The 17144-nt window shown below is 40.1% G+C and overlaps 1 protein-coding gene across 1 annotated transcript in view; it reads left to right on the top strand.

Moving 5' to 3' along the window:
• Positions 1-850: 850 nt before the first annotated feature.
• CD44 (CD44 molecule (Indian blood group)) overlaps positions 851-17144 on the top strand; it is a 154665-nt gene continuing 138371 nt past the window's right edge. Inside the window, exon 1 of the mRNA XM_053720526.1 lies at positions 851-1074. Coding sequence (XP_053576501.1) covers positions 999-1074 — 76 coding nt within the window. The 5' untranslated portion in view covers positions 851-998. The remainder of the gene's footprint in view (positions 1075-17144) is intronic.

The following is a 17144-nucleotide window of genomic DNA, read 5'->3' as shown; positions in this document are numbered from 1 at the left end:
AGTCAGGAGTCATATGGTGAGTTAGGGGTAAGTAATTCAGTGAGTTAGGGGTAAGTGGCTGAGTTAGGTTATAGTGTCAGACTGTAAATAAGGAGTCATCTGGTGAGTTAGGGGTCAGTGGCTGAGTTAGGTTATACTGTCAGACTGTAAATCAGGAGTAATCTAGTCAGTTGGGGTCAGTGGCTGAGTTAGGTTATAGTGTCAGACTGTAAGTCAGGAGTCATATGGTGAATTGGGGGTCAGTGGCTGAGTTTGGTTATAGTGTCAGATTGTAACTCAGGAGTCATCTGGTGAGTTAGGGGTCAGTGGTTGAGTTAGGTTATAGTGTCAGACTGTAAGTCAAGGTCATCTAGTGAGTTAGGGGTCAGTTTGTAAATTAGGTTTGAATTTGTAAATTAAGTAAATTATGGAGTCATCTGAGGAGTTAAGTGTGAAGTTTAAGAGAGCAGTCACTAGGGGTAGGTACACTCTGCTCACACCGATGCCCAGATAGCTTTGTGTATGATTATAAAGCCAGGAGCACTGTGCAGTGGAGCTGGGTGGTATCTCATGTAGGATAAACTTCAGTAATTTAACAAACCCAGATGTCTCACTGTGCCAGTCTGCAGGTTTAGTGCCTTTTTATACTATGGGAAACTCCTACATAAATTGCACTGAGCTGAGTGTATCTCTTGATCTCCTTTTCGCTCTGATTCCTCCTGTCAGTGACAATCTACTTTCCAGGGCTGCAGTAAATAACCATTTGCAGAATCTCATTACTTCCTGTTTCAGATTACACTGAACCCAGTAGGACCCCCCTTGCCAGGTTGCACACCCAGCTGGTGCCACTGAAGTTAGCACTCTCTCCTCTGTGATGGGTGTGACTTCCACTCCCTCCCAGTTATGACACAACTTTAGTTTCTTTGAATAAGAGCAGAAAAGTTGGAAAGCTCCTTTACTGCCCAGTGGCTGCTTTTGTTGCTCCTGGAGGATTCTAGCTTGTAGACTTTGTCAGGATCATGTCCCAGCTACAGCTGCTTTGGATTTGTGCATTTGGATTATGTTCCTTGCTCCATGTGTGTCAGTCAGATACAGGTAAGGAGCCCACATGGCAGACATATGCTGGGTGCTGATGCCTAAGCAGCCCTGGGGCTGCAGGGTGAATTATTAATAATTGCTGTGCTGTGTTAGAACCTGAGATTTTCTTTATTACCCCAGTGCATACAGGGAGATGGTCCTGTGGAGCAGAAATGTGCATTCCCCAGGCACAAGAAAGGGCTCTTTGTAAGACTGAAGTGGTGTCAAAATGATCTTAGCTTAAAGTTTCTGGCAGGATAAATATTTTATCTTGTGATGGAAAGGCTGAATAGTCTCTTTATCTGAGGCTGATGTTTGCTCTGATGGATGAGCCTCAGATACCAGGCTTGCCAGGTCAGCCTCACTGGGCACAATCACCAGCACGCTTCATGCCTTTTTGGGATTTCTTTGCTGGCTGTTCTTGGACTCTGTATACTTTATGTTTTATGTGAGGAACTTTACTGAATCTCTCAGTGATTTATGAGCTGGGGACTTGTGTTGTATATACAAGTAATGTTCTAAGGGCAAAGGCCACACATGCCTTATTGTACATGATTTTGCTGGGGCCTTATATAATGCTCATCATCATGGGTATGACTTTTATGTCTGAGTTGGGGTTCAATTTAAAGAAAACCCATACTCAGTATCAGTACTAGTATGTCTTTCTTATAGTATATCTTCAATATAAACCATGTGTTATGCTAATCCTGTGTGCCGATTATTTGTACCATGCGTAGTCTGTGTGTTCACTGCACAGTTTATATGTACCATGCCAAGCCTGTATGTTCCCTGCACAGTTTATATGTACCATGCGTAGTCTGTGTGTGCACTGCACAGTTTATATGTACCATGCCAAGCCTGTATGTGCCCTGCACAGCTTATATGATGTACCATGCTTAGTCTGTGTGTACCCTGCACAGCTTATATGTACCATGCTTAGTCTGTGTGTGCCCTGCACAGCTTATATGTACCATGCTTTGTCTGTGTGTGCCCTGCACAGCTTATATGTACCATGCTTAGGCTGTGTATGCCCTGCACATATTATATGTACCATGCTTAGTCTGTGTGTGTCATGCACAGCATATATGTACCATGCTTAGTCTGTGTGTGCCCTGCACAGTTAATATGTACCATTCCAAGTCTGTATGCGCCCTGCACAGCTCATATGTACCATGCTTAGTCTGTGTATGCCCTCCACAGTTTATATGTACCATTCCAAGTCTGTATGCACCCTGCACAGCTTATATGTACCATGCTTAGTCTGTGTATGCCCTCCACAGTTAATATGTACCATTCCAAGTCTGTATGCGCCCTGCACAGCTTATATGTACCATGCTTAGTCTGTGTATGCCCTCCACAGTTAATATGTACCATTCCAAGTCTGTATGCGCCCTGCACAGCTTATATGTACCATGATTAGTCTGTGTATGCCCTCCACAGTTTATATGTACCATTCCAAGTCTGTATGCGCCCTGCACAGCTTATATGTACCATGCTTAGTCTGTGTATGCCCTCCACAGTTAATATGTACCATTCCAAGTCTGTATGCGCCCTGCACAGCTTATATGTACCATGCTTAGTCTGTGTATGCCCTCCACAGTTTATATGTACCATTCCAAGTCTGTATGTGCCCTGACAGCTTATATGTACAATGCTTAGTCTGTGTGTGCCCTGCACAGCTTATATGTACCATTCCAAGTCTGTATGCACCCTGCGCAGCTTATATGTACCATGCTTAGTCTGTGTGTGCCCTGCACAGCTTATATGTACCATTCCAAGTTTGTATGCGCCCTGCACAGCTTATATGTACCATGCTTAGTCTGTGTATGCCCTGCACAGCTTATATGTACCATTCCAAGTCTGTATGCACCCTGCACAGCTTATATGTACCATGCTTAGTCTGGGTGCCTTGCACATCTTATATGTACCTTGCTTAGTCTGTTTGTGCCCTGCACAGCTTATATGTACCATGCCAAGCCTGTATGTGCCCTGCACATCTTATATGTACCATGCTAATTTGTGTTCCCTGCAATTGTATATGTACCATGCTCAGTCTGTGTGTGCCAATCACAGATTTTTTCATACCATTCTCAGTCTGCATTTGCCCTGCATAGCTCATAGGTACCATGCTACATGCTACATCTGGGATCTGCATAAAGATGTGCTAGGGTTAAGTAGGTTTGATCTCTGTTACAGAATGGGAAGCCCAGATGTGTCTGCTGGATGTTGTGTGCTCCTACACAACTGCTAGATTAATAACAGACAGTAAAGGAGACTTAGCATTAACCCCTGCAGAGCTGAGCATGTCTCTAACTCCCTCAGTGTTAGGGTTAACAGCACATGTGATGGGGGAGGGCTGTGTCATGTATTGCCTCTTCTGGTAGTTAAGAGGTTAACAATTTAGTCTTCTCGCACATGTGTGCTGCTCTTGGGGGCCAGGAGATGGGGTCTGAGCATAACAGACTAACAGAGTCCTATTGTGATGCTGGAGGTACATGGCAGGAGCCAGTTATAGTAGCCTGACCCTAGACTTCTCTCTATCACTTGAGTTTATAGGAATTTGCAAATACCCCAAATTATTCTTTAATGCTGCATATAGTGTGAGTAGGGTGTATATCAAAATGTGAGTACATGTATTATGTGAGTGCGGGCATTATGTGAGTGCAACCAGAGTGTGAGTGTAGGCATTATGTGAGTGCAACTAGAGTGTGAGTGCAGGTAATATGTGAGTGCAACTAGAGTGTGAGTGTAGGCATTATGTAAATGCAAGTAGAGTGTGAGTGAAGGCATCATGTGAGTGCAACCAGAGTGTGAGTGCAGGCATTATGTGAGTGTAAGTAGAGTGAGTGCAGGTATTATGTGAGTGTACCTAGAGTGTGAGTAATGGTATTAAGTGAGTATAACTAGAGTGTGAGTGCAGGCATTATGTCAGTGTAAGTAGAGTGAGTGCAGGTATTATATAAGTGCAACTAGAGTGTGAGTTCAGGTATTATGTGAGTGCAAGTAGAGTGTGAGTGAAGGCATTATGTGAGTGCAAGTAGAGTGTGAGTGCAGGGATTATATGAGTGCAACTAGAGTGTGAGTGCAGGCATTTTGTGAGTGCAGGTATTATATGAGTGCAAGTAGAGTGTGAGTGCAGGTATTTTTTGAGTACAAGTAGAGTGTGAGTGCAGGCATTATGTCAGTGCAAGTAGAGTGTGTGTGCAGGCATCATGTGAGTGTAACTAAAGTGTGAGTAATGGTATTAAGTAAGTGTAACTAGAGTGTTAGTGCAGGTATAATGTGAGTATAAGTAGAATATGAGTGCAGGCATCATGCGAGGGTCACACAAGTCTGAATGCAGGCATCATGTGATTTTAACTAGAGTGTAGGTAAAGGCATCATGTGAGTTTAATTAGAGTGTAAGTAAAGGCATCATGTGAGTTTAATTAGAGTGTAAGTAAAGGCATCATGTGAGTTTAATTAGAGTGTAAGTAAAGGCATCATGTGAGTGTAACAAGAGTGTAAGTAAAGCATTATGTGAGTAACTAGGGCGTGAGTGAATGCATTGTGTGACTGTAACAAGAGTGTAAGTGCAGGCATCATGTGAGTTTAGAGTGTAAGTAAAGGCATCATGTGAGTGTAACTAGAGTGTGAGTAACTAGAGCACGAGTGAATGTATTGAGTGAGGGGAAGCAGAGTGTGAGTGCAGGCATAATGTGAGTTTAGAGTGGAAGTAAAGGCATCATGTGAGTTTAAGGCATTATGTGAGTAACTAGAGCAAGAGTGAATGCATTGTGTGAGGGGAAGCAGAGTGTGAGTGCAGGCATCATGTGAGTGAAGGCATTATGTTATTGTGAGCAGAGTGTGAGTAAAGACATTATGTGAGTGTAAGCAGAGTGTTACTGCAGGCATTAAGTGAATGTGAGCAGAGTGTGAGTGAATGACTTATGTGAGTGTGAGTGCAGGCATTATGTAAGAATGAGCAGATTTTGAGTGCAGGTATTATGTGAGTATGAGCAGTGTGTGAGTGCAGGGATTATGTGAGCATGAGCAGTGTGTGCGAGCAGGCATTAAGTTATTGTGAGCAGAGTGCAGGTATTATGTCAGTATGAGCTTAGTGTGAGTGCAGGCAGCATAGGGTGAGTGCAGACAATATGTGAGTCGGCGCTGAGTGTCAGTGTGGGTGTTATGTGAGTGTAAAGAGTGTGAGTCAGACTGCAAGGGCAGAGAGAGTGAAAGTGAGGCCATATCTATATATATATATATATATATATATATATATATATATATATATATATATATAAAAGAAGTCCTGACTGATCAACGCCCATCTTAAACCGTTTAACCTAGGGACTTGAAATTTGGAAGGTACGTTGTTTTTATGATGTAGGCACCCACTAAGGAAGGATTTTTGGAAATTACGTCCCTAAGGGGGTGAAAAAGGGGGGATGCATTTTTTATGAAGATACCTATATCTCAAAAACCAACAATGTTACAGATGTGAACATTGTATTTAGATTCTCCTTGAAAAATAAAGAAACACGTGTTTTAACATTTCCCCAAAATTCACTTATTAAGGCGGGGCAAAAGGGGGGCTGATTTATGAGAATACTATATCTCAAAAACCGACGATGTTAAAGACGTGGAAATTGGTATTTAGATTCTCCTTTAAAAATAAAGAAATTAGTGTTTTATCATTTCCCCAAAATCCACTTAATGGGGGTCAAAAGGGGGGGCTGATTTATGAGGATACCTATATCTCAAAAACCAAAGATGTTACAGACGTGAAAATTTGTATTTACATTCTCTTTTAAAAATAAAGAATTGCGTTTTTCCATTTCTCAAAAATACAGTTTAGGGGGGTCAAAAGGGGGGGGTGATTTATGGGGATACCTATATCTAAAAAACAAAGATGTTACAGATACACAAATTGGTATTTAGATTACAAGAAATACACAACCAGATTACGAGTTTTGCATTATGGCTGGCTCGCTACTAACTTGCAAGTAATTTCCACCGCTCAGCTTTAATAGCGCTGCTATTACAGGTTTTCCAAAAACCAGCGTTTGTGGGCAATATGGCAGCGTTGAGCTCCATACCGCACACAAATACCAGCGCTGCTTTGAGCTGTTTTGACGTGCTTGTGCACGATTTCCCCATAGACTTCAATGAGGAGAGCCGGCTAAAAAAAAGCCTAACACCTGCAATGACGGAGCGTAAAACTCCGTAATGCAGCCCCATTGATTCCTATGGGGAAATAAAATTTATGTTTAAACCAAACATCCTAACATAAACCCCGAGTCTAAACACCTATAATCTGCCACCACCGACACCGCCAACAGCTACATTACACTTATTAACCCCTAATCTGCTGCCCCCAATGTCGCCGACACCTACATTACACCTATTAACCCTTAATCTGCCGCCCCAACATCGCCGACACCTACCTACACTTATTAACCCCTAATCTGCCACCCCCAATGTCGCCGCCACCTACCTACACTTATTAACCCCTAATCTGCCGCCGCCACTATACTAAAGTTATTAACCCCTAAACCTCTGGTCTCCCACATCACTAACACTAAATAAATATATTAACCCCTAAACCTAACCCTAAATCTAACACTAACACCCCTAACTTTAATATAATTAAAATAAATTTAAATAAAAATTACTATTATTACCTAAATAATACCTATTTAAGACTAAATACTTACCTGTAAAATAAACCATAAGCTAGCTACAATATAATAGTTACATTGTAGCTATCTTAGGTTTTATTTTTATTTTACAGATAAGTTTGTATTTATTTTATCTAGGTAGATTAGTTAGTATATAGTTATTAACTATTTACTAGCTACCTAGTTAAAATAACACCTAACATTACACTAAAATTAAATAAAAAAAAAACATTTATCTAAATTACAAAAAATAATAAACACTAAATTACACAAAATAAAAAAGAAATTATCAAATATTTAAACTAATTACGCCTAATCTAATAGCGCTATCAAAATAAAAAAGTCCCCGCAAAATAAAACCCCCCTAGCCTACACTAAACTGCCAATGGCCCTTAAAAGGGCCTTTTGCTGGGCATTGCCCCAAAGAAATCAGCTCTGTTACCTGTAAAAAAAAAATACAAACAACCCCCCAACAGTAAAACCCACCACCCACACAACCAACCCCCCCCCAAATAAAAACCTACCTAAAAAACCTAAGCTCCCCATTGCCCTGAAAAGGGCATTTGAATGGGCATTGCCCTTAAAAGGGCATTTAGCTCTTTTATGGTGCCCAAAGTCCCTAATATAAAAATAAAACCCACCCAATAACCCCTTAAAAAAACACTAATCCCCGAAGATCCACTTACAGTTTTTGAAAATCGGACATCCATCCTCATCCAGCCGGGAGTCTCAATGAAGCCGGGAGAAGTCTTCATCCAAGCGGCAAGAAGTCGTCCTCCAGGCGGGCAGAAGTCTTTATAAAGACGGCATCTTCTATCTTCATCCTTCCGACGCGGAGCGGCTCCATCTTCAAGACATCTGGCGCGGAGCATCCTCTTCTTTCGATGGCTATTGAAGAATGAAGTTTCCTTTAAATGACGTCATCCAAGATGGTGTCCTTTGAATTCCGATTGGCTGATAGAATTCTATCTGCCAATCGGAATTAAAGGGTTAAAAATACTATTGGCTGATGCAATCAGCCAATAGGATTGAGCTTCAATCCTATTGGCTGATCCAATCAGCCAATAGGATTGAGCTCACATTCTATTGGCTGATTGGAACAGCCAATAGAATGCAAGCTCAATCCTATTGGGTGATTGGATCAGCCAATAGGATTAAAGCTCAATCCTATTGGCTGATTGCATCAGCCAATAGGATTTTTTACCCTTTAATTCCAGGGACGCCATCTTGGATGACGTCATTTAAAGGAAACTTCATTCTTCAATAGCCATTAGTAACCTGTGAATGCTGCAAATTGCTTAAAACCGCTGTTAGATTTGCAGTATTTGCTGCTTAATGAATTTGCTTTTTGGCCTCACTAGAGAGTGCAGCCCAAGTGCCATTTCCTATTGGCTGATTGCATCAGCCAATAGGATTTTTTACCCTTTAATTCCAGGGACGCCATCTTGGATGACGTCATTTAAAGGAAACTTCATTCTTCAATAGCCATTAGTAACCTGTGAATGCTGCAAATTGCTTAAAACCGCTGTTAGATTTGCAGTATTTGCTGCTTAATGAATTTGCTTTTTGGCCTCACTAGAGAGTGCAGCCCAAGTGCCATTTGTACACAAAAATAAGAAGGGTTTCATGTCTTTAAAGTGCAAACTGCAAAGTATATTCAACTCCTGTATGAGAAATACCTTAACGTATACAGTATATGTCTGTGGTGCCAGTGTACAGATTGTGATGTCAGCATGCAGGGTGTGATGTCAGAGTACAGATTGTGATGTCAGCATACACAGTTTAATATCAGACTACAGATTATGATGTCAGCGAGTACAGATTGTAATGTCAGAGTACAGCTTGAATTTGTATCTACTGGTCATGATATACTGGTGATTTTCAAGCTATAATTGTCCAAATAACTGGGCTTGTACATAGGATAGGAGTGATTCTAGTCACGGTTCCTTATGCTTACAGATATTGGACTATTTGAATCAATGCACGTTGTTTTACTAACAGGTCATTACCATATATACATGGCTGATTATATGCTTATATGCATAAATGCTTTATGCTTAAACTATTCTCGCTACATGGACTTTATTTCTCCTTTTAGTTATACAGATTGTGATATCAGAATACCGGGTATGATGTCAGAGTACAGATTGTTTTCTAAGCATACACAGTTTGATATCAGACTACAGATTATGATGTCAGCAAGTACAGATTGTAATGTCAGAGTAGACATTGTAAATGTCAGATTAGAAATTGTGATGTCAGTGTGTCAGTGATTACAGATTGTGATGTCAGCATACAGGATATGATGTTAATGAGTTGAGATTGTGATGTCAGCATACAGGATGTGATGTCAGAGTACAGATGTTATTACTTTCTTTGCCTACAGAGATTGCAAGATGCAACTTCAAGCCTTCAGTTATGTGAGCACGTGTTGGTTGAATTTGCAATGTGCATGCATTATATATAAATATGTGTGTGAGTGTGTGTATGAGTGCATGCGTGTGTATGTATGTGTATGTGTGTATGTATGTGTGTGTATAGATATGTATGTATGTGTATGTGTGTGAGATATGTATGTGTGTGTATAGATATGTATGTATGTGTATGTGTGTGAGATATGTATGTGTAAGTATTTGTATGTGTATGTATGTATGTGTATATAGATGTGTATGTATGTGTTTGTGTATCTATGCATGTGTGTATCAATGTCTTGTGTGTGTATGTGTCTGTGTGTGTATGTATGCGTATGTATGTGTGTGTATATGTATGTATGTGTCTGTGTGTATGTATGTGTATGTATGTGTGTGTGTGTGTATGTATGTGTGTATATGTGTGTATGTATGTGTGTGTGTATGTACGTACGTGTGTATGTATGTATGTGTGTGTGTATCGGTGTGTGTATGTATGTTTGTGTATGTATATATGTATGTATGTGTGTGTGTATGTGTATATGCATGTATGTGTGTGTGTATGTGTATATGTGTTTATGTATGTATGTGTATATGTGTGTATGTGTATGTGTGTGTGTGTATGTGTATATGTATGTATGTGTGTGTGTATATGTGTGTATGTATGTGTGTATGTGTATATGTATGTGTGTGTGTTTGAATGTATGTACGTGTGTGAATGTATGTACGTGTGTGAATGTATGTACGTGTGTGTGTGTATGTATGTGTGTGTACGTATGTGTGTATGTGTGTGTATGTATGTGTGTATGTGTATATGTGTATGTGTATATGTATGTGTGTGTATGTATGTGTGTATGTGTATATGTGTATGTGTATATGTATGTGTGTGTATGTATATGTGTATGTGTATATGTATGTGTGTATGTGTATGTATGTATGTGTGTATGTGTATATGTGTATGTGTATATGTATGTGTGTGTATGTATGTGTGTATGAGTATATGTGTATGTGTATATGTATGTGTGTGTATGTATATGTGTATGTGTATATGTATGTGTGTATGTGTATGTATGTATGTGTGTATGTATGTATGTGTGTATGTGTATATGTGTATGTGTATATGTATGTGTGTGTATGTATGTGTGTATGTGTATATGTATATGTGTATATGTATTGTGTGTATGTATATGTGTATGTGTATGTATGTATGTGTGTATATGTATATGTGTGTATGTGTATGTATGTATGTGTGTATGTATGTATGTATGTGTGTATGTGTATATGTGTATGTGTATATGTATGTGTGTGTATGTATATGTGTATGTGTATATGTATGTGTGTATGTGTATGTATGTGTGTATATGTATGTATGTGTGTGTACGTATGTGTGTATGTGTGTGTATGTGTGTGTATGTATGTGTATATGTGTATGTGTATATGTATGTGTGTATGTGTGTGTATGTATGTGTGTATGTATATGTATGTGTGTAGGTATGTATGTATGTGTGTATATGTATATGTGTGTTTGTCTGTGTGTGTGTGTATTTGAGCCGAATGTTACCCAGATGACTGAGAGGATCTGGCGCCACACTGGTGCTTGTGAGTGACCTTTTTCCTAACTTTAAAGTGTATTATCCTGAGTATTACACCATAGTTTCTCTTTGCTGAATGTAATACTGAGAGGTGCTGCCGACTGTCTTATTCATGTAGCTCTTATTAATAAACGTCTCAGTTAGAGGTGCTGCTATTGTTTGCACATATTAATCCAATTAATGTAATGTGCGGCACAGGGTATATTAGCTGAGCTGTGTATAAGGAGGGTGATCATCTCGCAAGAGGCTATAATTAGTGACGGTTTCCGCTCATTGTGCAAAAGTTACTCTTTTCTTCTTCATCATTTACTGATGTATGAAAATAAATGTTCTATATAATCAGATTAATTTGTACAAAAACCTTATCTCTCTTTGTAAAATGGGAGAAAAAAATATTATAGTATGAGAGCTAGGAGATGCCCCTTATAGTTAGTTACCATGGCAACACCTATAATTACTGTACTGCTCCCTATAGTTACTGTTCTGCCCCCTATAGTTACTGTACTGCACCTATAGTTACTGTACTGCCCCTATAGTTACTCTATCCCCCCTATAGTTACTGTACTCCCCCTATAGTTACTGTACTGCATCTATAGCAGGGATAGGCAAGGTGTCCGTATATGGACACTGGTGTCCGTGACTAGCCCTTGCAGTGTCCGCCACAACCTTAGTATATCTTTTCTTTCTGATTAAATAATAGGAATAAAAAAAATATATGTGGTGTAAATAAAAATGTGACTTGTCAAGAGACTGCTAGCGATATTGGGTGATAAGTTATGTGGAATAAATAAAGCCTGAGTGAAATACTGGATGTGTATCTGCATCTGTATAATAACACCCAGCTTTATACAAAGACACATTAGTGACACTGGCACATGTGTATAGCCAAACAAGGACTGGTTATAGGGACAGTGGTGTCTGCATCAGTATAATAACACCCATCACTATATAATGACACAGTAGTGACACTGGCTCATGGGTATGTCCAGAGGAGGGCTGGTTATAGGATCAGTGGTATCTGCATTAGTACAATAACACCCAGCACTATTTAATGATACAGTAGTGAAACTGGCTCATGGGTATAGCCAGACAAGGGCTGGTTATAGGATCAGTGGTATCAGCATCAGTATAATAACACCCAGTGCTATATAATGACACAGTAGTGACACTGGCTCATGGGTATATCCAGACAAGGGCTGGTTATAGGATCAGTGGTATCAGCATCAGTATAATAACACCCAGCTCTATACAAAGACACAGTAGTGACACTGGCACATGGGTATAGCCAGAGGAGGGCTGGGTATAGGGTCAGTGGTATCTGCATCAGTATAATAACACCCAGCACTATATAATGACAAAGTAGTGACACTGGCACATGCGTATAGCCGGACAAGGGCTGGTTATAGGATCAGTGGTATCGGCATCAGTATAATAACACCCAGCACTATATAATGACACAGTAGTGACACTGGCACATGGGTATAGCCAGAGGAGGGCTGGTTATAGGATCAGTGGTATCGGCATCAGTATAATAACACCCAGCACTATATAATGACACAGTAGTGACACTGGCTCATGGGTATAGCCAGAGGAGGGCTGGGTATAGGGTCAGTGGTATCTGCATCAGTATAATAACACCCAGCACTATATAATGACAAAGTAGTGACACTGGCACATGCGTATAGCCGGACAAGGGCTGGTTATAGGATCAGTGGTATCGGCATCAGTATAATAACACCCAGCACTATATAATGACACAGTAGTGACACTGGCACATGGGTATAGCCAGAGGAGGGCTGGTTATAGGATCAGTGGTATCGGCATCAGTATAATAACACCCAGCACTATATAATGACACAGTAGTGACACTGGCTCATGGGTATAGCCAGAGGAGGGCTGGTTATAGGATCAGTGGTATCGGCAACAGTATAATAACAGCCAGCGCTATATAATGACAAATTAGTGACACTGGCACATGAGTATAGCCAGAGGAGGGCTGGTTATAGGATCAGTGGTATCTGTATCAGTATAATAACACCCAGCACTATTTAATGATACAGTAGTGAAACTGGCTCATGGGTATAGCTAGACAAGGGCTGGTTATAGGATCAGTGGTATCTGCATCAGTATAATAGCATCCAGCACTATATAATGACACAGTAGTGACACTAGCACATGGGTATAGCCAGAGGAGAGCTGGTTATAGGGTCAGTGGTATCTGCATCAGTATAATAACACCCAGCTCTATACAAAGACACAGTAGTGACACTGGCACATGGGTATAGATAGAGGAGGGCTGGTTATAGGGTCAGTGGTATCTGCATCAGTATAATAACACCCAGCTCTATACAAAGACACAGTAGTGACACTGGCACATGCGTATAGCCAGACAAGGGCTGGTTATAGGATCAGTGGTATCGGCATCAGTATAATAACACCCAGCGCTATATAATGACAAATTAGTGACACTGGCACATGAGTATAGCCAGAGGAGGGCTGGTTATAGGATTAGTGGTATCTGCATCAGTATAATAATCCCCAGCACTATACAAAGACACAGTAGTGACACTGGCTCATGGGTATGGCCAGAGGAGGGCTGGTTATAGTATCAGTGGTATCTGCATCAGTATAATAACACCAAGCACTATAAAATAATGTTTTTAATTTCAAATGTACCTCAGTGTCCTTCACTAAGGTCTGTACTTTGGAAAATGACCGCCACATCCTTTGTCTCTGCCTATCCCTGATCTATAGATACTGTACTCCCCCTATAGTTACTGTAATGCCTCCTATAGTTACTGTGCTCCCCTTATAGTTTCTGTATTGTTGCTATAGTTAGTTACTATACTCCTCCTATAGTTACTGTACTGCATCTATAGTTTATGTATCTCCCACTATAGTTACTGTACACTATAGTTACTGTACTGCCCCTATAGTTACTGTACCCCCTATAGTTACTGTACTCCCTCTGATATTTACTGTACTGTTGCTATTGTTACTATACTCCTCTTATAGTTACTGTACTGCCCCTATAGTTACCATACTCCCCCTATAGTTACTGTACTGTCCATATAGTTACTGTACCTCCCACTATAGTTACTGTACTGCCCCCTATAGTTACTGGACTTCCCCTATAGTTACTGTACCTCCCACTATAGTTATGGTACTGCTCCTATAGTTACTGTACTGCCCCCTATAGTTACTGTACTGCCCTCTATATTTACTGTACCTCCCACTTTAGTTACTGTACTGCACCCTATAGTTACTGTACTTCCCCTATAGTTACTGTACCTCCCACTATAGTTATGGTACTGCTCCTATAGTTACTGTACTGCCCCCTATAGTTACTGTACTGCCCTCTATATTTACTGTACCTCCCACTTTAGTTACTGTACTGCACCCTATAGTTACTGTACTTCCCCTATAGTTACTGTACTTACCATATAGTTACTGTACTTCCTCTATATTTACTGCACTGCCCCCTATAGTTAATGTAACATGTCTTGTTGCAGATCTCCCATGGTATACTTTGTGATTGGCTGTAATGCCGGTGTAGGGGTTGCTGGTTCAGGCAATTGCACACTCGGTTAGGATTGCCACCTTTTCTGGAACAAAATACGGGTCAAGCTAATTAGCATACATTTGCATAAATGATTAGACTATATCAATCAGAAACTAAAGCTGCTAGGACTGATTTTAAATATTTGTTTGTTTATAATTACATTCCAACAAACTAAGAAGAAGTTTGACTGTGATAGCATCTTTATTTAATATTTATTTTCAACTTTGATGTGAGCCTTAAAAATACTGGCCGTGTCAGTAAAATCCGGGCTGGCTGCAACCCTACACCCGGTGAAGGCTTTCTTGGTCAGGAAAATACACACCTGTTATAGGTGATGATTAAAGTGTTTGTTCTAAGGCTGTCATTTGTAAATAGCCTCTCTCCTACTGTGAGATTTAAATATAATCTAATTTTATTGTCTTTCTATAATGTGGCCCTCTGCCAATGCCACCATTAGTCACTGGCTTTTCATACAAAAAAAAGCTCAAAGTGTATGCACCCAATTCATTTTGTAACTTGTTTAGACATTGAAAATTACTATATCTCCGCCTTATAGTTACTGTAGCTCCCCATTATATTTACTATAGCTCCCCCTTATATTTACTGTAGCTGCCCTTTATAGTTTCTATAACAGCCCCTGTTGTTACTGTAGCACCCCCTTATAGTTACTGTATCACCCCCTGTAGATACTGTAGCTCCCCCTTATAGCTACTGTAGCTCCCCCTTATAGTTACTGTAGCTCCCCCTGTAGTTACTATAGCACCCCCTTATAGTTACTGTAGCACCCCTGTAGTTACTATAGCTCACCCTTATAGTTACTGTAGCACCCCCTGTAGTTACTATAGCTCCCCCTGTAGTTACTGTAGCTCACTCTTATAGTTACTGTAGCACCCCCTGTAATTACTGTAGCTCCCCCTTATAGTTACTGCAGCTCCCCCTGTAGTTACTATGGCACACCCTGTAGCTACTGTAGCATCCCCTACATCTACTTTAGCACCCCCTGTAGTTACTGTAGCTCCCACTATAGTTACTGTAGCACCCCCTATAGTTACTATAGCTCCACCAGTAGTTACTGTAGCACCCCCTGTAGTTACTATAGCTCCACCAGTAGTTACTGTATTTCCCCCTTATAGTTACTGTAGCACACCCTGTAGTTACTGTAGCTCTCCCATATAGTTACTGTAGCACCCCTTATAGTTACTGTAGCACCCCCTGTAGTTACTATAGCACCCCCTGTAGCTACTGTAGCTCCCACTATAGTTACTGTAGCACCCCCTATAGTTACTATAGCTCCACCAGTAGTTACTGTAGCACCCCCTGTAGTTACTATAGCTCCACCAGTAGTTACTGTAGTTCCCCCTTATAGTTACTGTAGCACACCCTGTAGTTACTGTAGCTCCCCCTGTAGTTACTGTAGCACCCCCTTATAGTAACTGTAGCACCCCCTGTAGTTACTATAGCTCCCCTTATAATTAATGTAGCACCCCCTTTAGTTACTGTAGCACCCACTTATAGTTACTGTAGCACTCCCTGTAGTTACTATAGCTCCTCCGTATAGTTACTATAGCTCCCCCTTATAGTTACTGTAGCACCCCTTATAGTTACTGTAGCACCCCCTGTAGTTACTATAGCACCCCTTATAGTTACTGTAGCACCCCCTTATAGTTACTGTATCACCCCCTATTGTTACTGTAGCTCCCCCTTATGGTTACTGTAGTTCCCCCTTATAGTTACTGTAGCACCCCCTTATAGTTACTATAGGTCCCCCTTATAGTTTTTTTTTTTTAAATATATTTATTTATAATCCATTTCAAAATTGAAAGAATATAAAGCTGAACGTACATTGTTAATTTAGTACATTCAAGAAAAAATAATATACGGAATACATCAAATCAATTTGTGCCATATCATTTATAATTTTTCTGAACTACAAAAAGAAACCATAACATACGCATAAACAATAAAAGGAAAAAAAAAAAAACTATATCAAAATTTGTCGCCAGTGCGAAGGATAACAATCCAATTGTAGTAGTTGGAGAAAGAGGGGGAGGCACATAGTGGGTCCAATATTTGCCTTTGAGTCTTAATGGATAGTGACAGGATAACTTTCTCCCATTTTTCTAGAAATGCTTTTAGTTTATTGTCTCAATATATCATTGGGTCTTGTTCATCAACTGCTGTCTAAAATAGCATATTTTTAATAAAGGCAGCAATAGTTGGTGCCTTTCTGTCCTTCCATGTTTTCAAAATCATCTGCCTTGCAACTAAGATAGCCATATTGATTAATTGTTTGTTCTGAAAGTGTCTCTGAGTAACAAGGAAAAACACTTGTTAAGTATCTAATTTGATTCTGGTAGGGAGAAATCTATTGAGCTAGAACGCAATTTGCATCCAGATTTTCTGTAGTTTAGGGCACAGAAAAAATGCATGAAGTAAGTCTGTTCCAGGTTTACTACATTTAGAGCAGTGATTTTTAACCTTTTTTTTGCCGTGGCACACTTTTTTACATTAAAAAATCCTGTGGCACACCACCATCCCAAAATTTAAAAAAAATCACACATTGTAGCCTAATACAGCATATATATATATACACATACACACAAACACACACATACTGTATGTATTGTGCTGTTATGCCATGCCTCCTACAAACTACCCCTGCACTGGGAGTAAAAAACAAGTAAAGTTTAAAAAATATGTCACACTGTTGTCAGTCTGCCGTGGCACACCTGAGGATCTCTCACGGCACACTAGTGTGCCACGGCACACTGGTTGAAAAACACTGATTTAGAGCATAGATTATTACCCAGTGGATAACATTTGGCCATTTTTTTGGAGTAATATATGATCTATTTATTATTCT

The sequence above is a fragment of the Bombina bombina genome, chromosome 7, assembly GCF_027579735.1.
Source record: "Bombina bombina isolate aBomBom1 chromosome 7, aBomBom1.pri, whole genome shotgun sequence".
Lineage (NCBI taxonomy): Eukaryota > Metazoa > Chordata > Amphibia > Anura > Bombinatoridae > Bombina > Bombina bombina.
This window is presented reverse-complemented; position numbering and strand designations above follow the sequence as displayed.